Here is a 22,374-nt window from a genome sequence, read left to right as displayed (position 1 = left end):
TAAAACTAATTAGGGACTAATTACATCTGTAAAAATCTTTTCACAGCAGTACCTTCATTAGTTTTTAAGACCTTACAGCCATCTTAGAATTCTGCCTACCACAGTATCTCTGAGCTAGATTTCTAGAAGTGGAATAACTGGGTCGAGATAAATTCAATAAATACAAAAATGTAATTTTGGTATATATTGCTAAATTTTCACCCACAGGGAATAATCCTTCTGCATTCCCCTGAATAAAATATGATAGTGCTTGTTTTCTGGCAGACTCATTAAGAAGATTATATGTGGTCAGAGGTCTACATATTTGTCAGACGGGAGAGAAGTGTTGATTTATATTTTCCTTATGATGAACCAAAAATCTTTTCATATTTCGCCATTGGCATTTCTTCCTCTCTTTATGGTCTTTCAGTTCATTTTTGCTATTTTTCTATTCATGCTACTTTTTTTCTCCCCAATTTGAGGAAATTCTTTATATTTTAGGGATATTTGGCCTTAAGTTTTCATAGCTTTGTATCAGGTATCTACCAGAACTCTAGGCCCTGTGAACAACTCTTTGGTTGTACTTTAGTATATTAAAGGTGAATGATGCAAATATTCTTTCCCTCTAACAGGTACAATTTTCAATTGCTTTTCAGTTTCTGTCACTTAACTTTGAGTTACATAAGTGGTGTATTAGGTAAGATCCTTTTCATTATTGGAGAATTCAATTTGAGTTAGTTTAGGAAGAAGAAGAAATCTATTGACTTTCATAACCAAATTGTAGGAAAATCAAGGACAAGTGGAAATAGAACTTTGAAATGCAGTCAGGTCCACATCTGTCTGTCTGTCTCTGATGGTCCCCCCCTTTATCAAACTTGTACCCTTTCCTATTATTACTATCTTGGCTTTATTGTAAGGCATATACATAGTTTACTTGTTAAGTGTTTGTATTCTGAAGCCAGACTGACTGGGTTAGAGTCTGGTTCTGCCTCTTAAAAGCTGTGTGACTTTAGACAAGTTAGATCTTAGTTTTCTTCTCTATTAAAAGAAGGTAATAACATTCCTATCTCAGGACAATTAAATGTGACAATTAAATGACCCGAGTTAAATATAAAAGTTTAAACCACTGCCTGGCAGATAGATGCTATATAACTTTTTGCTGTAATTATCATTAGTATGTTCTTCTCGGATGGCATTCTCTAGGAGAGGATACTGGACTACCTGTTACTCCATACTGATGTCTTCACCATCTCCCCTGTATTAGTTTTCTAGGGCTTCCATAACAAATTACTATAAACTACATAGCTTAAAACAACAGAAATTTATTCTCTCACAGTTATGGATGCCAGGAGTCTGAAATCAAGGTGTCAGCAGGGCCCCATTCCCTCCGAAGTCTCCAGGGAGAATCCTTCCTTGCCTCTTCCGGCTTTTAGTGGTTCCAGGAATTTCATGGCTCGTTGCTGCACAACTCTCCTTCTGCATCCATTTCACAAGGTCTTCTCCTCTGTCTTACATCTCTTTTTGTCTTTCTCTTATAAGGACACTACACTTGTCATTTGATTTGGGGCCCACTAGGATAACCCAGGATCATCTTACCTCGAGATCCTTAATTTAATTTCCTCTGCAAAGACCCTTTTCCCAAATAGTGTAACAAACATAGGTTCTGTGAATTAGGATATAGATATCTCCCTCTTTTGGGAGGGGGGGTGTCTTTTTTGGGGTTGGGGTGGGGACAGTGTCACAATTTAATTCACTGTACCACCAGACAGGAGAGTCACGTTTTCTTCTACCTCCTTGCTGTAGACGGAATGTCTGTATGCCTCTAAAATTCTTACGTTGAAATCTAATTCCTAGTGTGATGATATTTGGAGGTGGGGCCTTAAGGAGGTGATTAGTGCCTTATAAAAAGACCCCGGAGGAATCCCTTGCCCTTTCTATATACATGAAAGGACTGTCTGTGAACCAGAAAGCAGGCCCTTAATAGACACAGAATCTTCTGGCACCTAGATCTTGGACTTCCCAACCTCCAGAACTGTGAGAATTAAAATTCTTGTTGTTTATAAGACATTCAGTCTATGATATTCTGCTATAGCAGACCCTTCTTAACAGACTGAGTTTTGTTTATAGACATTCATGGGCTAATCAGTCACAAGCCACTCCTAGTAATGCAAGTGCTGAAATACTAACATTGTGATAGATCTTTACTGGGCCCTTTCTTAAATAAAAAGGGTCAGCATAAACAAGGCATCGAGACAGTTGAGTGCAGGGTAGGCACTCAAACATGTATCTATTTATATAGAATAGATATTCTTGTTTGTTTTTTCTAATCTCTCTCTCATCCTGACCTACTAGATTATTGAACATATTCTCAAGCTGGATAATGTCCTTTAAAAAGACAGAGTTTTAAACTACAATTTGTGAGTCCCAAACCTTTCTTACACTGGCTTGTTGCTGGGAAGCCGTTGATTTAGGAAACTGATTGCCTTACTCACATGTGTTTCAGTGCTTAGAAACTGAAGTTCTCCATAAGACAGGTTTCCCAGGAGTTTTGTTTTCCTCCCTAAGTGATGATCCATCAATGTAATCCTCTTGAAGAAGAAATTATTTACTGTAATGTTTGTTCTCTGAAAATGCATTATCATTGATATATGGCTGCAATCTACCCTTCCATTAGCTTGTGGTATTACATTCTCTTTTTTATTCTTACAATATCTAGTACTAGATTCAGAGCTAGAACTTTTGAGTCACAAGGTATTATTTGCTATCAAATAGTAAGAGCTTAGTATTCAGATAGCTGTTCCAATTTCAGTCACTTATACTAGTGCCCTCTAAATGAAGAGAAATCTAGAGTAATCCTTTCAGAGAACTAATTGGCAATCTCTTTCTTCTCAGGTAAGAGCAGGCTAGTAATACATAAGTATTTCTAGATCAATCTGTGAAGATTTACTATGGTAAAAAGTGATAATAGATCGTTTCTTAAAAATCACAATATTAAATAGTAAAAATATGTACCTATTTGAAGAAGAACTACATAGCAAACAAGTCTCTCCATATATCTACTGCAAAGACTGCTTATTTAATAGTATCCAGGTGTCTGGGCCAGTCAAAGAGAGCTCCGTGTCTCTGTCACCATAGCTGAATCAGGACTGTCAGAGTGGAGAAATTAGTAAAGAGAGGGAGAAAGCAAGGGGGCTGTTAATGAGAAATGAATATAAGGCTGAGAATATGAATGAGTTGCTTAGCTCATATTCTATTGTAATGAAACAAGGAGAGCCCAGCTAAGCAGCAGACAGCAATGGCAGATTATTTTAAGATAGCAGTCTTTTTATTCTCAATTGTTAGCCGGTTTATTTAACATTTCCTGATTGTAAATTATTTACATATTTTTACAAGATATCTGTAGGATGGTAAATACATTCCTAAGTGTTAGTATAATTTTTTACTAAGTAAGTTTACACATAATCTAGTTTTTACTATATTTTGATTAGTATTTTTCAAATGTGATTTTGATATATCCATTATATCATCTTCCTTACAAACTCATTCTCCTGCTTCTTACTTATTTGATGATGTGATATTTGTTTTATCATCCACATAGATCTCAATAAATATTATGTGACTTTACTCCCTAGTGAAACCTTTCTTCTTTTGCCCTGTTGATCACAGAAATATCTTGAATTTAAATTCACTGGAGGGTAGCAAGTTTCTTGGTCAGGAAATGAGCAATATGAGAGACAAGTGTTGTGAATAAATTTCTTAGGCCTGAACCCAAAGATATACACAAAAGCAGGGCATTATAGAGAGAAAGGCTTACACAGTGCTCACAATTGCGTGATAGGCCTAAATTGTCACTGCTTGGGACAATTGGTGGTACCTAGGTCATCAGATTCTCTCTGTACTTATATAAGTGATGTGTATACCTGGTTACTCATTGCAACATCTTGGGGAGCTTTTAAAAGGACTTTAATGCCAGAATCATACCCTACCACAGATAGTGACAAAATTGTTCCAGGATAGAGGCAGGACATACCTACCTACTTACTTACCTACCTACCTACTTACCTACCTACCTACATACACTTTATCTGTCTGTCTGTCTGTCTGTCTAATAATCTATCTAATCATCTATCTAATCTATTTTTCCACTCATCTATAAGTTTTCTAGGTGATTCCAGTGTTCAACCGGGGTTGGAAACCACTGATTTACATGAACAGAGAATATCTATTAACAAAGTCTCAAATAGTTACTAGATAAAACTATTCAAATCTGTTCATGCTTCATACTTGTATATTTCATATTTGTTTTTCAAAGTAGTTTACATTTTAAGCTGTTTAATTACTACTTAACTGGCTGCATAAGCTATTCACACGGTATCAGAATAGGGTATAAATTAGTCATACTCCACTTTGGCTGAACATTTGATAATTCATTTCGGGAACTTTCACAAAATTTAATGCCCAGGCCACATTTATAGGCCAGTTAATTCACAATCTCTAGGGATAAGACTCAGGCATTGATAATTCTTTTTTTTAAAAAAAACACCTCCCTAGGTGATTGAAGTATAAAGCCAAGTTTGAGCACCACAATCCAAATATTTGTTGATTTGGTTTTCTTTAAATGGTTTCGGCCAAGCACGATCTCACTCTAAATCTTTTCTTTTTCAGAATGTTATTGATAGACTTATAATTTTGAATTCTGAAGCTAAGATTCGTTCTCTATTCAATTATGAACAATCACACATCTTTGGTCTAAGGTAAGGTGCTAAATATTTCTTGAGATATGTTTTTGATATTACAAAATCATACAAAAAAGCGTATGTTATATACACTTTCAAAAAATAAAATAAGCTAATTTTTAAAGCATGTTTAAAGGTAATTTGTCTTTCTGTAATGTTACAAGCAAAGTAAATTATAGCCATTACATTATGGCCTTTGTCTACATTTCGGTTCTGTATTAACTACAGTGTGTTCTACTTTTGTTTGATTTACTAGAGGCATTTTGCAGACTATTCAATTTACTCAGGAGTCAACTGGGGCTTCCCTGGGTTGGTATTTAATTGGACTCCTGCTCTAATCTTGAAAGAAGCCTAGAAATGGATGGTTTTTCTTGAGGCCCAAATTTTGCTCTTTGGTATTAATCATAGTCTTTAACTTTAGTTTCCGAAGGTTTATATCTTTCTGGTTGAGTATATTTCTTAGTGTTTTATTTAGCATGTTCAAATGGCCAGGGGCTGGCGGTAGTGGGGGGGGGTAGAGGTGTTTGAGCTACAGAGACTTACAAAATTCTTAATTTTTTGGTCATATTTAGACATGTAACTTGCTTCCCTATCTATAAATTACTACCTTTATAAGAAGTGGAATTAAAGAAATTTTCCTTGGTTTGTGATTTTTTTCCTTTCTACTAGCAAAGTAACGTTTTTGGACACGAGGGAGAAGGGTCAGTGAGAATGCTTTACCTAAGAAATAAAGCAATTACATTTCTAAAATTAGAATTCTTAGACGATAGTATATATTATAAATCTTATACTCAAACTTTTAGAAAATTATTGATAGCTGAGCTTTATTTAACCATTCATTAATACTTCAAAGAAGGTAGAAAAAAGCTGCAGCTATTATAGTTCTTTGGATATTGTATCATTTATCTCTAAATACATTTCACATTAAATTTTAACTTTCCATGTATAGCATCAGATACATCATATAGTAAGCAGTGATGAGAGATAACAAGGAAAAATCCATTCAGTAGAACCTCCTTTTGCATAGCAAGTATTTTTCTGAGTTTTGTAGTTATAGAACATCGATTTGGCTTCTTGCTATTGATATATTGAATGAATTTCTTTTTTTATGTTTGTTTTTTTGACAGAATAGTATTTTTCTTTATTGTTTTTCTGGCAAAAAAATTAACAATAGGATTTTAGTCATGCAAAAAGCAATCTAAGAAGTAAAATGCTCCTGAGAATAAAATACATTAATTTTCAGAGTGTACTTTCTTATAATGTCCAAATGGAGTTGTTCTATCCTACACTAGAAAATTTGCCATTCCATTGTCAATACATGCAATAGACTCATGCACTATAGTAGTTAGCAACATGATGGACTCTGGAGTCAGACTACCTGCTATTTACTCATTGTGTGAGGTGAGATCTCAGTTACTCATCTGTAAAATGGAGGATATAATTATATTATTTTTCTGAGTTATTGTGAGAATTACATAGGAAAAATAAAAAGGGCTTATAACAGTACCTGTCACACAGCAAGCACTATAAAAATGACCATAATGAATATAATAATAGTACTTCAGGTGTTGATTTTTATCAATTTTATTCTATTTTTATGTTTTACTAGGAAATAAATTTTGTCTTCATTTTTTTAGTATTCCAGTAGTCTTCTACATGCTGCCAAATAGTTTGCTATGTTTACAACATCAGAATTCAGACAAAGAAAATGACAAAATCACTTTCTGAGGAAGTTTGTATTTTATGTGCCTTGTGACAAGCTTTTCATTGACAAGAAATTTATTTCATTGTATTTTAAATTTCATTCTCATAACAACATTTAATTCGGTTGTATTTTAAATCATACTTAAAGTTATTTACTTTTATTTAATTTTTTTTACTCATTTTCATCCAGCATTGGTCACTGAGGTCCAGTGATGTAATAATTTAGATCATAGCTTTGTATTATATAAATGTTGTGTTTCCATGTGTTTTAGATTCTTACCTGCATTTTTCCCTCCTATAGTGTTTTTATTGGTTTCTAATTGTGCCTTCATCATACCACGCCCTTCAGTAGATCATCCCATTAATGTCTATGACTTCTAATTTAGCATTGCTTGTTTCATTCTCTTTATTTTCTTCTCCTGCTTCAAAAATTTATAAATAGCATAAGTTCAACACAACTCCTTTAGGTTTACCACAGCGCTTAGATGACTCTATATATGGGACTTAGTGAAATGTAGATTTTAACTTTTCAACAGCATCACATTCTATCTGATATTCTGAATTTTTATTTGCCAAGATTGTCTTATAAACCTTATATTGTAAATGACTAATATACGAGGAGATTGTACTTCCAACCTGTCCTTTTCTACTGTTGGTATCAGCGTGCAGACTGATATGCTTTCATATGTCCCATCTTACATTGAAACAGAACAAAATGCATGCAAGAAGAAACTTTCTTTGACTTCACATCTCCTCCAGCCACTGTCCTGTTTCTCTGCCTCTCACCCGTTAGCAAAGTGATCTATACACACTGTCCCTACTTGCTCATGTCTGTTTACTACTCAACCCACTTAGATTTGACATTGACATTTGACTATAAGTCTGTCAGAACTGCATATCTTGCTCATCTCCAGGTTACTGATAACTTCTATAATGATGAATCTACTGGACTCTTCTTCTCTTTTTAATTCTCATTTTGCTATAATTATCAGTAGCATTTGATATAGTGGCCCGTTTCTTTTACGTGGAAGTTCTCTTTGCCTCTGTGACACCACACACTTCTATGGCTGCTGTTTCTTCTCTTTTGTATTCTTAAGCAAACTCCGAATGTTGGACTACTCAGAACTTGTCCATGGGTCCACTTTCTGTCTATACAGTAGTCCTCCCTTATCCACAGGGGATACATTCTAAGACCCCCCAGTGGATGCCTGAAACTAGATGGTACTTAACTTTGTATATACTATGTTTTTTCCTACATGTACATATACTTTACGGCTTATTTTTGGCATATCCAAATTGCTAACATAACTACTCAGACACTTTGGGGCCATTATTAAGTAAAATAAGAGTTACTTGAACACAAACACTGAACTACCACAGCAGTCAGTCTGATAACCAAGGTGGCTACTGAGTGACTAACATGTGGGTAGCATTATACAGTGTGGATACACTGGACAAAGGGATGATTGATGAGCTGGGCCAGACGGAGTGAGATTTCATCATGCTGCTCAGAACAGCATGCAGTTTGAAAGGTATGATGTGTTTATTTCTAGAATTTCCCATTTATTATTTTCAGACCACAGATGACTACAGGTAACTGAAACAACAGAAAGGAAAACCACAGATAAGGGGGTACTACAGTACACTCTACCTCTAGTTTATCCACTTACACCTTTGCTTTTAAGTATCATCTGTATGTCAGTGGATGCCCCAATTTATATGCCTACCCTCAAACATTATTCTCCCTCCCGACATCTTAATTCACACATTTCTCCGACCTCACAAACTTAACATGTCTAAAACTGATCTCTTGGATCTCCTCCCACAAAAGCAAAACAAAATAAATCATTAAGTGGCCCAACCATCTATTCTATTGCTTAATCCTAAAAGTCATCTTAACTCTTTCTTTTGCTTTTCAAACAATTTATTATATATTAACCAATGCAGAAAATTAATTATAATTAAGTGAAATTCTTCCTAATTCTGAAAGTGAAATTATTAACATTAAGGAAAATCATTCTAGACATCTTTCTATGTATATAAAGGCAGAATAGATATATAGAAATAAAGTCTTTCATAAAAATTTAATCATGGTATGGTTTTCATTTTAAATTCTAACTGAACTTTAAAGAAAAGAGAAGAAACCCTAGTGACATAGAAGGAATTGCTGAATTTTAAATAACTGCTTTTTCACTCCAGGCATGGTTATTTCCCCAGAGATTCCCCTAAGATTAAGAAAATATGTAAAACATTTCAAGTGGTTTGAGCATTATAGTTCGCTTTTAGACAGTATTGATTGACTCTCTGCTATGAAAGATGAGGCCATTAACACTCTCGCTGGATTCCCACCTTTTCTGTCTCCACCTGTGTTAGAAGGATGTTCTCCTTCCGTTTCTTAACCTGCCTTCATGAGTCAGAGACCCTATTATTTTCCTTTTTACCCAGGAGGGAAGATTATACTAATCTGAGTTTCTCAGTGTAGTGACGTAGATATGCAGTACTTATTATATATGACCGCAAAATAAGCCAATTATTCAGCCAATTTTTATTGAACATTTGTTATGCCCTGTGCTAGATATGAGGGATGTAATGATGAGTAAGATGTGGTACTCATTTCCTTTAACCTTACTACCTTTCTGCTATCATGAGATCTTAGGAAAATCCTCAGATTCTCATCAGTATCTTGCACCGATTTTTTAAATTCAAATGCAGCTTAAAAATTGTGACCTTTTATTTAAAAAATGTATTTTAGGGATATCTGTGTTTCTTCACAGAAGATTTAATTCACTTATTGCAATAAGGTAAGAAAAGATCTAATAATGATGGTAGAATTTCTGTGAAAATTATTTGTCTAGAGATTATGCTTATGTATAGCATGAAATATCTTATAGAGAGAGGGACTTAGCCTTCTTCAGTCCCCGAAAGGAGGAGAGAAAGCCATTTTTAGATGTCATCAATAAACCTGACTCAAAGGAGGCAATCGATTTGACTGAATATCACCACAGATATTCAAATGCTTTTACAGAGTTACTGAAGAAGGCTGGATTCCCCCTACCCATCCACTCCTACCCTTAAATAGTTATCTGTCTTGCTTCTAAAAGCTTTGTTATAGGCAAACACTCTTTAGTGTTTTCACTACCTTTAAATTGGCAAGGCCATATCCCCTGGGGTGAAGACAGTTTTGGCTTCTGGAAACCATAAGACTGTAATAGTGTGGGTAATATATGCACTTTGCTTAGCATTCATTACATGAAGTAGGAAATAAAGGAACAGCTAAGTAAGGTCTTTGACTACTGTCTGTCTTTTGGTATACAGAAACTTCTCTTATTTTGATAAAAGTAACTTAAGGCCTAACCTAAGAAGGTTTGTGTCTGGGATAGGTAGAGTTGATCTATTTCTAACTGCATCCTGAGAGAGACACATACACACAAACACTTCTGAAATGTCTATGTAACTGTTGCTACCTTTACATTAATTTAGTTTAATTTATTTTTTAATACTTTATCTCTGTACATAAAAAAAAGTCCCATTAAAACTTTTATTTAGTTTACCTATGAATTTGGACTCACCTTGCATAATCATTGACTTCCTTAAGAATACTTTTTGATCTAATCAGCTAGCTTTATATGTGAAGTAGGCAGAAGATTCCTTTTTTATAACTTTGGGAAATTTGGATTGGAGCCAACAAAAATTAAATTTCACAATTTGTTGCTTGTAAACCTAATAATGTGTAAATTTTGAGACATGTTTTTCTGATCATTTTTCTAGATCAGTGGATATAAAATAATCTGCACACTTCTATTCATTTTGTAAACCTAGCCTTAATGTTATGGTTAGGCTAGAAAAATAACTTACTCAAGTGACTTTTCTTTCTATGTTTACTCTAGTTTATACAAATATACTTTATAATTAATGAGCCATTAAGATCTGTTCATTAGATGGATACATAATTGAGTAGTAAATAGCATTGTTATTAAAGCTTATAAGAATCTTGATGTGTAATAATTAAAGTATGCATTCTTTTATTAGAATTCTGAATTTGTTCGTTGAATACATGTTTATACTTCTTATGGGTATAATGATATTCTTTTTCCCATTACCTACCCTACTATAGCATTTAAGCTTTTTATGAAATATTGAAAATATACATATTACATAAAATATAAACATACACTTAAAAAATTGTTGTACAATAAATATTCACATAATCCCAATGAAGTAAACAGAGAGAACTAGCACCATGCATTTGTTCGATCATGACTCTCTCCCTTATTCCCAGTAGTAACCACAATTTTGACTTTTATGGTATTTACTTTGTATGTTTATGATTTACTTTATGTTTTTACTACCTAGTTATGTATTCCTAAACAACATATTTTAATTTTGCCATTTTTTGAACTTTATATACCATTGACATATATTCTGTCATGTCTGACCTTTTCTGTGTAGTAGTATGGTTTTGAAGATTAGTGTGGCATATATCTCAGTTAATTTATTTTCATTGCAATTAAATATACCATGTTTTGTTTATATAGTATGCTTCTTGTGGACATTTGAGTTATTTCCAATTTTCCAGTTTTGGCTATTATAAACTAGTCTAGGACACACAGAACATTAGCTATAAATCTCTTTATATACATACATACATAATTCTTTATTGTGTTACAAAATAAGTATCTGAATATACAAATATATGTTTCTGCACTTCCCATTCTGTTCAGTTGTATTTTGATTTATCCTTGTGCAAATATCACATCATTGTAATTACTATAGCTTTGTGATAATTTATAATAAATGATAGAGCAGTTTTTTCCACTGTTCTTTTTCAAAAATAGCTTGGCTACTTTTAGTCCTTTTCTTTCCATATAAATTTTACAATCAGCTTGTCACACAAACTAACCCACTGGAATTTTGATTATCATGGGATTGAATCTATAGAACAATAGCGAGTGAATTGACATTGTTATAATACTGAATTTTCCAATCTGTGAACATGGTATATGTCTCTATTTAATTTGTGTTCTTTAATTACTCTAATTAAAATGTTGTTTTTTTCCATAGAGGTCATACATCTTTTCTGAATTTAATATTTATAGCCCTAGTGTACACTATAGTATGTGGCAGTATCACTCAGTGGTTAAGAGCATGGATTCTGAAACCATATTGCCAGAGTTATTTTAGGCAAGATTCTCAATCCTTTCATCCATTTTGCCATATGTGAAATGGAGATAGTAACTGTACCTTCCTCACAGAATCATTGTGAGACTAAATATGTTACACCTCTCCCAAATTTAGAGCATCGTAAAAACCTCATAAATAGAGGTAAATGTCTATGAGATTATATGATACACAAAATATTCATTTCATTATCCTCTTTAAAAAAAATTTAGGGACGTGGCTCCATAGTGGAGCGGTTAGCACGTCTGCTTTACACGCAGAAGGTCCTGGGTTTGTGCCCCAGTGGAGCCACAGTCCATGGTCTACGGCCATGCTACCCTGAACAAGCCCGATGTCTGATCTCAGAAGCTAAGCAGGATTGGGCCTCGTTAGTACTTGGATGGAGACCACCTAGAAAGACCAGGTGCTGTAGTCATTAAAAAAAAAAAAAAATAGGTTATTAGTGGAGGCATTTTATTGAGCTCTATAAAATTCTTATTTGTTATTAAATTACTAAATAATATACACTTAAATTTATTAACTGAATTGGAAAAAATGCATATCTTTATATTTAATATTTTCACCCTAGTAGGTACCACCTCTATTGAAATTTGTTTTTACTCTTCAGTGATATATCTCTCTTCAAGTAGGTCCTGTGCATTTCTTATTGTTTTATGTTCTATTTTTTTGCTATTTTTAGCAAAATTCTACATATTCTCATGTTCATATATATACACATGTGTGTGTATATATATGTATATCCCCCCTCCTCCCAATTTCTCGTTTTCTCCATATTAACCAAATGACAACATCATGCTTTTAGTTGCCTAGGTGTAAGTCTTGGAGTTTGTATTATTTTTATATTCATGCGTAACAAATTACCATAAACTTTGTGGCCTACAGCACACATCTATTATCTCAGTTTCTGACTGAGTAGACCTTAGCTCGGTCCTCTGTTCACAGTCTCATAAGACTACAATCAAGGTGTCAGCTGTGGCTGTGGTCTCATTTGAAGCTTAATTATGGAAGGATCTGTTTCCAAACTCACACAGATTATTGGTGTTACCTCTTAGTTTTAGGACTGAAGGTCTTGTTTTTTTGCTGCCTAGAGCTAGAGTCCTTTGTAGGTTGTCAGTTGAAGGCTGCTCTCAACTCCAAGAGGCATCTGTCATCCTTGCCATGTGGTTTTCAACATAGCTTCTTCTTCAAACCCAGCAGAGGGAAAGGACTCTAGCAAAAAGGGCACGGAGTCTTATATAATCATGTAATCACATCCATTTTTTAACATACTCTGATTAGAGGAAAGTGACAAGTCCTGCCTATACTTGAGAAGGGAAACTCACAGGGGCCTGAGTACCAGAAGGGTAGGGATCAGGGTGCCCCTCTAAGATTCTACCACAGAGCCATTCTCTCAATCAGAGATCTACTGACAATACCCTATTTTAAGCCACTACTTTATCTAAATTATTGCTATAGATTTTTTTAAACTGGCATCTGAACTTCTATACCTAATATCAGCCTATTCTGTACACAGCAGCCAGAGTGATCCCATTAAAACACAAATCAAATAATCTCAATCCTATACTCAGAGGTTTTTCATATCATCAGAATGAAACCATACTCCAGTGATTTCTCATATCATTAAAGAAAAACTTCACAATGGCCTTACAGAGTCTTCTGTGATGTGGACCTCCAATATTATTTTGACCTCATCTCCTAATATTTTTTCTTTGCTTATTCCTTTTCAGCTACATGGACGGGCCCCCTTACTGTTATTCAAGCATGCCCAGGCATGCTCTCACCTTAGGTCCTTTGCTCAAGCTGTTTGTTCTGCCTAGAACACTTTTCCCTTGGATTGCTCCATGGCATGTTTCCTCATTTCTTTTAGGTCTTTATGGAATTGTCACTTTCTTGGTGAGGTCTTTCCTAACCATCTTATGTAATACTGCATGCAGTGATCCATCCCCACCACCCTCTTGTTAGAACTCTGAATTCACTTCTCTGCTTTAGTGTATCCATGCTGTGTTTCGTTTTAGTTTTTAACTTTTTATTTTTTTCATTGTCTGTTCCCTTCCTCTAGTATTTTGCCTTCCATACAGAACTGGGATTTTTGTGCATGTGTGTTTAGTGATGTATCATCAGCACTTAAAACACTAGTACACACTTAGTAGGTAGTCAATCAATATTAACATTAAGTAAATTTAATTTTATGTCATGGATGGGATGGCTTCCAAATAGTTTATCATCTTCTAATAATGAACATTATTATCTCCTTTCAGATAGTATGCCTCTATTTTTTTCATCTTCTTTGTATTGGCTTAAACTTTAGAACAATGTTAAATAATAATGGACAGTTTTGCCTTCCTCATGACCTTAATGGGAATGTTTTTCATATTTGTGCTTTTAGCTCTTGCCTTGAGATAAATTTGTTTTGTAAATCAAATTAACCTTTCTTTAATTTATTTAGAATTTTTTGGAGGATAGGGAATAAAGAGTGAATGTCGACTCTTAAATAAAGTAGCTTTTAAGCATCTGGTCAAATGGTTATATGGTTCTTTTCTATTGTGTATTGATGTCATGAATTACATTAGGAGATGTTTTCATACTAAACTGTCTTTTTCTTCCTGGAATGAATTGTACTTTGTCACACTATGTTGTTCTTTTAATTTACTGCAGGGTCAAATTTGCTAAGCTTTATATTATTCTAAGTAAGATCTTAAAAATCTTACATAGTTTGTTAAAGTTTCTATTTACTCTCTCTTTAATGAGAATTTGGTTCAAGCATGTATTTGCTTTCAGAGTTGCTCCAGTTCATCTTGTATCATCTCGATGTCCATCTAGATCCTATAGACCTTTCTTTTAAATCATAAACTAGAGGACGCTGAGGGTCATTTTCATTACTTGTTTACTGATTTAATAACCTAAAGAAAGTAGGAAGGTCACTAGGTTCTCACTAAATCTTCGTAACCTAAAGCCTTAACTGAATTGGTGACAATTTGATCCTTCCTGTTTTTCTAACAAAACATCTAGAGTCATCCTTAACATCTTTCTTTTTCTTGCTCCACATATTCAGTCCATCAAGAATTCCATCTGCTCTTGACATAATTTTAAATTCCTCTATATATTTGAGTCTATATCTGGATTTTCTTTTGTTTATTCATGTGTTATTACAACACTTTAAAAATATTACAGCTTTGTAATATGGTTTAATATCTGATAGTTATAGACCTACCCCCAGTGTTATTCTGTTGTTCTGCTAGTATTGAATGTTGTAGTGGATGTGTCTGAGAACAGTTTGATTTCAGCACCCCCCACCCACGTGTATACTCATTCTTTTAGTGAGTTAATCTTTTTCCCTGATTACCCCAATTGTTCTTTTTATCCACTTAAAGTCTGATAGCTTTACTAGGCTCTATCTCTGTGTTGACTCTTTGTTCAATTTACCCTAGGACCTGTTGTACACTTTACGTACTTAGATTTGCGGCTTCTTTTCTCTCAGTATTTCTTGACTAATATCTTTAAAGGTATACTAAGAAATCAGTAATTTAAACTTTTTATTTTCATTGTATTTTCCATACTTTCATTGTGTTTCCCATACCATTTTATAATGGTTTTAGCAGCATCTGCTCTTTTTTTTTTTCTTTGCTGTTTCCAGTTGCGCTTTAATTTTTATGACAGGTTGTTTTTATTTTATTTTATTTTATTTTATTTTATTTTATTTTATTTTATTTTATTTTATTTTATTTTATTTTATTTTTTTTATAGTTCTTAGTTCTGCCAATTCAGGTTTTATTTTTCCTAGTTGTATTGCTCTTTCTTCCCTGTGCCCTGTTTTGTGCAAAGAGCTTAATGGAGATTATTTCTTTATTAAACCGTTTTTTTTTAATTGAGATATAATTGACATACAACATTGTATACATTGTACAAGTATTGATTTGATACATTTATATAACTTCTTTTTAATTCATGGAAAATTATTTGGTCATAGTTTTAAAGTGTTCGATGGAAACTGTGTGTGTGTATATGTGTGAGTGTGTGCGTTGCCTTTTTTTGTGCTGTCCCCGCTGACTCTACCAAAGAGGTAGTCAGTTTTATTTATTAATAATTGTGTATAACCTATAACCAGTAATTAATCATTGGTTTGTCTGTGACTCCTTGTTCCATCTTGCTCCTTCTACTAGTAAGAATTACAGTAGGACCGGGGATCCTCTTGCTGTCCTTTGTTCCATTTCCACTGTTGCCAAAGAGGGTTAGATTTTTTCATCCTGAGTATACTCTTACTTTTGAAAAAAAGTTTTGTTTTTATTTAGAAATTAGTTTTTCTTTATACATACACACACATACACATATATATGTATACACGTATGTATACATATATATGTGTGTGTATGTGTGTATCTAAATACTTGACAGTCTTATTTTACATTCTTTTCACATTAATGGCAGCCATGATATCTTTTCTCAATTTCTTTACCTCTGCTTGCAGTATTTGCTCTATTTTAACTGCCCTTACCTGCCCTTCAACTCATTTTGGCTAAAATTTTTGATACTATGCTATGCCTCCACCCCTGCTCAATCCTCGAGGTTACTTCTAGGATGAGAAAAGGGAAATGTCAGCTTATGCTGTCATCTTTAAACTAAACATTTAAATATTCTTTTATTTTGGTTCCATTTTATTGTATCTAGGAAAGTATTTTTACTTTAATAAACTAAGTATGGAACATTTCTCTAAATTGATAATAGTAGGTTTTCTCTTAGTTTCATATGCATTTGGTTATTTTTGTCAGGTTCTGGGAAATGATATTGAATTGCCAATTTTTTCTCTCTGTGGATGCTACTGAATAAGTAAAGCATCCAATTGCACCCAAATTAAAATACCTTAAAAGATATACAGTGAGAAGTATGTTTTCTTTCAGTCTCTCAGATCCCTCTCTAACTTCCGCAGACCTAACATATAAAAACAAATACGTATTTATATGTGTATCCAGATGTTTCTCCAATTTTATTCAAGTGATTCCACTATGTACAACCTTTATGCCTCTTTTTTTTTTTTTCACTTAACATTGTCTTGGAGATAATTCCTTATCACAACATATATAGCTGCCCCGTTTTATTATCTGCATAGTATACCACTGTAAAAATGTACCCCAAGCATTTAAACTTATTGTTATAGATGGACATTTTTTTTTTGCTATTATGAACACACTACAATAAGTATCCTTGTATGTAGGACCCTGTGCTCATGTTTGAATATTTCTCTAAGAAAAATCACTAGCTGTATAATTAGAAAGTTGGTTTCTTCTTGAATCCTCTATGTCCTCAAATGCCACGTTTCAGAGAAGCCATCCCTAACTTCTTAGTCTACCATAGCCACCCAATGTTCCCTTTTCCCTTCACATTATCTTTTTTGATATACTTTTTATTATAGAGTTGTTAAACATATAAAAACAATGAGCAGCAGTATAATGAACGTTCTATGTACCCATCACTCATCTTTATCAGTTAACATTTTTTTCCAATCTTGTTTCACATCTCTCTCCCTTCCATACATAGTTTTTCCTTAAGTATTTTAAAGCAAATTCCAGATACCACGCTGTTTTACCTATGAACAATATAGTAGTAAGTCTAACAGATAAAGACTCATTAAAAAAACAAAAACAAAAAACAAACAAAAAAATCATTACCTCCATGTCATTGTTATATCCAACAAAATTAACACTATTTTCCTGATCTCATATAGTACCTATAATGTATTTTCTTGTTTGAGTCCAAATGCACTTTTCCATTGTTTGAATCACGATCAAAACAGAACCTTCATATTTGCTTGATATTTTTTTTTAGATTTACAACTTCCTTTATTCCCTTTATTATTCCATTTTTTTTCTTGGAGAAATAATACATAATTGTGTATGATTTTCTAAATTCTGGTTTTGGCTGACTGTTTCTTCTTTGCAGTAGATTTTAAAATATTTCTCTGATTCTCGTATTTTATGTAAATTGATAGTGAGACATCTAGGATTGGTTAGTTTCCGGTTCTGTTTTCTTGGCAAGAATATTTCATAGGTGATGCAATTTACATCTTCTTGCATCACAATAGGAGCCATAAGATTTTTACTTGTCTCTCTTTTAGTAATGTTAAGATGGATCAGTGTATTAGGTGTTCTCAGCTTTATCTGAATGTTATAAAATTAGCTGTTGACATTTCACCTAATGAGCATTTCCTGGATTGGTAGCAAAACGATTCTGTCATTCCTTCTGTAATTATTACTGAATTAAAAGTGGTGGCAATTGCCATTTTTATGGATTTGCTAATGTTCTTTAACTAATTTTTAAATTAAGTAGCTGTTGAGGAAAAAAATGTATTTCTAGAGTTAGATAATTTTAAAGAACTGGATTAAAAGTTACTTATGGTTTTAAAATAATATTTTAATAAAAACTTTTGAAGTCAATTACTATTCGAATTGATTAAAAATGTATCTGAAATAGCTGTGTGATCTTTTTTTATTTTTTTATTAAAATTATTGAGATGACATTGGTTAATAAAATCAAATAAGTTTCAAGTATACAGTTCAGCAATACCTCATATATATTGCATTGTGTGTTCGCCACAAAAAGTTAAATTTCTTTTCATCACCAGATATTTGACCCCTTGTGTCCCTACCTTCCTCTCCACTCCCCCCTTCCCCTTGGTAACTACTAATCCATCGTCCATGTCCATGAGTCTGTTTGTTTGTCATGTTTGTTTGTTGCTTTCAGTTTTACATCCCACACATATGATTCTCAACTTTTTCCATCTGACTTATTTCGCTTAGCATGATTATCTCGAGATCCATCCATGTTGTTGCAAATGGCAGTATTTCATATTTCCTATGGTTGAGTAATATTCCATTGTATATATGTACCACATTTTCTTTATTCTGTCTTCTATCATAGGACACTTCAGTTGCTTCCATGTCCTGGCCACTGTGAATAATGCTGCACATAGGGGTACATATATCTCTGCGGATAAATGTTTTCAGGTTTTTTGGGTAAATACACAGAAGAGAGATTACTAGGTTATATGATAATTCTATTCTTAGTTTTTTGAAGAACCTCTATAATGTTTTCCATAGTGCCAATGTGCCATTTTACATTCCCATGAGCAGTGTATAAGGGTTCCTTTTTCTCCACATCCTCTCCAGCATTTGTTATTACTTGTCCTGTCTATGATAGCCATTCTAACAGGTATGAGGGGGTATCTCATTGTGGTTTTGATTTGCATTGTATGAGTTTTTTTATATATTTTGCACATAAGACCCTTATTGGAGGCATTGTTTGCAAATATATTCTCCCATTCAAATGGTTGTTTCTTTGCCTTGTTGATGGTTTCTTCAAATTTGTATTTCTATATGTAGGTATTTGAGACACCAAGAAAGCCTCTAAACTTATAAAATCTACTTTTTATTTTTTCTCTTTATGTAGGTTATTAAGTGTTATATGCTGTGATCTAGACATTCTTCTTCTATTAGAGGCTCAGTATCAAGTATCTGAAATATTACTAAATGCTCAAGAAGAAAATATCATAGAGACCTCTGAGAGCCACAGGTAAAAAAGACTGTTAAGACATGATAATAACAGCAATTTTTTTTTTTTTTTTTTACCAATGCTCTGTTAAGACAGTAATTTTCTATATAGTTTGTTTAATGTTTTTTTTCACTATCTGAATTCAATAGATTTAAATAACAGAGTAACAAGCAATTAAAGCATAAATGTCACAGAAAGATAGTGACAGAAGAAAATATCACAGAAAGATTGGGGAGCACTTGCAGAGTACTACTTTCTAAGTTTTTGTTTAGTTTTTTGTTTTGATTTTTTTTTTTTTTTTTAGTTAAGCCCTGAATTTTTAAATTGTTGCATGAACGTGTATCACCTTTAAATTCAGTCTGCATATGTAAGATGATCCATTAAATGAAATGTTTGATTTAGTGTCTCTTATAGAGGATCTCTTTACTTCATTTTCTTAATTATATTAATTATAATCATAAATTCTGATTATTGCAAAATGAGGTTATGGTCATATCTTGATAGTTTTTTTTCTATTAATATAACACACTTGCCATTACCTCATTTGGCTGACATTTACTGAATGTAAATTCAATGGTGGCATTGTTTTTGTGTCTGTAATTTTGAAAAAAGTATGTTTCCATTATATATGGGTCTTGGAAAATTACAGAAGACAAGGCACATTGCTCAGTACTTTAGATTTGATATAGAAGGATGATATTAACAGCTACAGGAAGTGTGGAGCTGCTTAAAAGCAACATGTAGGTTTTGAATTTAAGGCACTGAGTCTAGAACTTAAGGGAACATTGACTAAAAATGTGATAAAGTCATTGTGAAAATAATGCCTGTCTTAACCTCATTTCTTTAAATGCAGTCACATTTGTCAAGGAAATATTATTTTATTAATCCCGTTCTTCTTATTATAAAAATTATATCTCTATCAAGTCTTTGCTCTCTAGCAAAATTAAGATAAAGAATGAATTTAGTTCTTTTTAAGTAATATATTGATAATCTATTTTCCAAACTTTTCTGTAGAAAATTTTCTGCTTTTTCTCTTTACATTTCACTGATTCGATTTTTAAATTCTATCCAATTAAAGAGATAACAAAATTGATATATTTATTGTCCAGGAATTTTATAATTGATGGCTTATCGGTGGAGAGAAATCATCTTCTTGTTAGAATGAATCTTATCGGTGGGCCAGTGGAACGAATTTTACCTCCTAGGATACTAGAAAAGGTAAGTGGGGTAAAGAAAAGGAGAAAATATTTTTCTGATACATTTTGAAGAAACGTAGCCAAACTCAGATGACACTAAACAACAACTTCTAAATGTCTACGTGACAGAATTGAACTTTTATTACTAGAAAAACTTTAGGATGCAAGTAAATACTTAAACAAAAATAATATTCTTCAAAGCAGGGAGTCATGAGTACAAGTTTATGTTGTAGAGTAGGGTATTCTTTTATTAAAAAGTTGTCAAACTTGTGTCTTTGAATTTTTTACTTTTGATGTCTTTCTCTTTCATAACACCTAAATTTTATTAGATTATTCTTTTGTATTTAATTGACAATATTATGTACCTCACCTTCCATCAACATTAATAGTTTGGTTTTCTCTCAAAGGGTTTAATTTTTTATTGTTATTATGTACATCTTGCTGTCACTCTGGGATGGATGAGATAGAAATGATTGACAGCATAAGAGAAACAATTTTGTAAGCAACGTAGGAAATACAAGTTTCTTTTGAAGATCATAGTTTTCCTTTCATGAAAAAATACTAAAGCTATTATTATCAGTCCTAGTTACTAGAACAAGTTGCCATAAATTCGCTTATTTAATGTTGTTTCTATTTCATTATAGTTCTCCATTAAAGCAAGATCGTAATATCAAATAGTTTTTGGTTAGGCTACATCTCTAGAATTTTTATGAAACAAAAGCCAATTTCAATGAATGACATTTCAGAAAGCCTTAAAATTCAATAATATTTTTAACTACTTCCTAAAGTCATCTGTCTTGCTTCTTTTTTAGGGTGATGATCCATATCCTTGGCCAATGTTTTCATCATATCCTTTACCAAACTGCTATCTGTTGGAAGTTCCAAGAAATGCTGATCTAAAACAAGGTAAAATATTTGCCATCAAACACCATGTTACTTTAGTGCTTTTGTTATAGTTTTAAAAGAAATTATTAAGAAAAGAGATTAATACTGTTTTTCACTCAGCTTGTGTACATGAATATATTTACACCTATTTCTTTGTAAGTCTTCATTTATTTTTGTTTTATATTAAGCTAATATTTGTTGATGCCAAATAATTTTTTCAGAATATCGCCCTCTCTCTCTCTCTCTTTTTTTGGTTTGAAAAAGGAATTAATGTTTTTTTGATAAATTCTAGACGTAGAACTTTATTCAACAGAGTAATATTTTTTAGTATCTGTATGCCATACGTAAGTCCTATGTGCTCAAGACTTGAAATATAAACATAGTATACATTATATAAATATGATGAAATAAAAATTCAGCTATTCACCTTAGAGGAGTTTATGAACTTTTAGAGAATATATTCAAGTAAACAGATAATTGAATAGGAGCTAAATAGATAGTGTGTAGCCTGCTAGATTAGCACATAGGCAGGAAAACCCTTCCAAGAAAATGATATTTAAAGCAAGTTATGAAGTATCATATCAATATGTGTTTGCTGGGTGATAGAAGAATATTTTTGACCTAAAAAACAACAGAGGCAAGAAGGAGCAAATTATATTTAAAGAACTGTGAGTAGTTCAAGGATGCCTGAGATTTGGAATGCGAGGGCAAGAGTCAGCAGAAATAAGACTAGACAGGTAAACTAAGTTCAGATATAATGCTAGCGTAGCTCAAGTTTGGGTGTTTAGACTTCTTCATAAGAGCAATGAAAATTCAAACAGTTTTTAGACTAGAACATTCTAAGATAAAAAATGAAGGTATATGATTAAGCTATTCATTAATTTGAGAAGTTAAATCTTGTATCTGCATGAATTCCTTTATAATACTGTCAGCCTTGCCTTGGAAAGAAATAACAAAATCGATTTCACAAAGGTTATATTCTATGAAGTGATTGTTGAAAAATAAGATTTTTTTCTTCCATATGAGACTTCATATGTCATTTACTTTTCCCTGCATTTATTTGATGCAAAACAATCATTAGAGGCCATCAATTGATATCCATCATTTTTATTTCTATCCAGTGTTTGATATACACATTATGTCTTACAATTGCA

The 22,374-nt window shown here is 32.9% G+C and overlaps 1 protein-coding gene across 5 annotated transcripts in view; it reads left to right on the top strand.

The window, feature by feature from the left end:
* Window positions 1–22,374, top strand: part of TBC1D32 (TBC1 domain family member 32) — a 166,590-nt gene that overhangs the window by 88,754 nt on the left and 55,462 nt on the right. For all 5 annotated transcript variants that reach the window (XM_015600132.2, XM_025042417.1, XM_006926130.3 and 2 more), the window contains 4 exons: window positions 4,645–4,733; window positions 19,038–19,160; window positions 20,249–20,357; window positions 21,148–21,241. In XM_015600132.2, coding sequence (XP_015455618.1) covers window positions 4,645–4,733; window positions 19,038–19,160; window positions 20,249–20,357; window positions 21,148–21,241 — 415 coding nt within the window. The remainder of the gene's footprint in view (window positions 1–4,644; window positions 4,734–19,037; window positions 19,161–20,248; window positions 20,358–21,147; window positions 21,242–22,374) is intronic.

This window comes from Pteropus alecto, unplaced genomic scaffold (genome assembly GCF_000325575.1).
Source record: "Pteropus alecto unplaced genomic scaffold, ASM32557v1 scaffold79, whole genome shotgun sequence".
In the NCBI taxonomy this organism is placed as follows: domain Eukaryota; kingdom Metazoa; phylum Chordata; class Mammalia; order Chiroptera; family Pteropodidae; genus Pteropus; species Pteropus alecto.
This window is presented reverse-complemented; position numbering and strand designations above follow the sequence as displayed.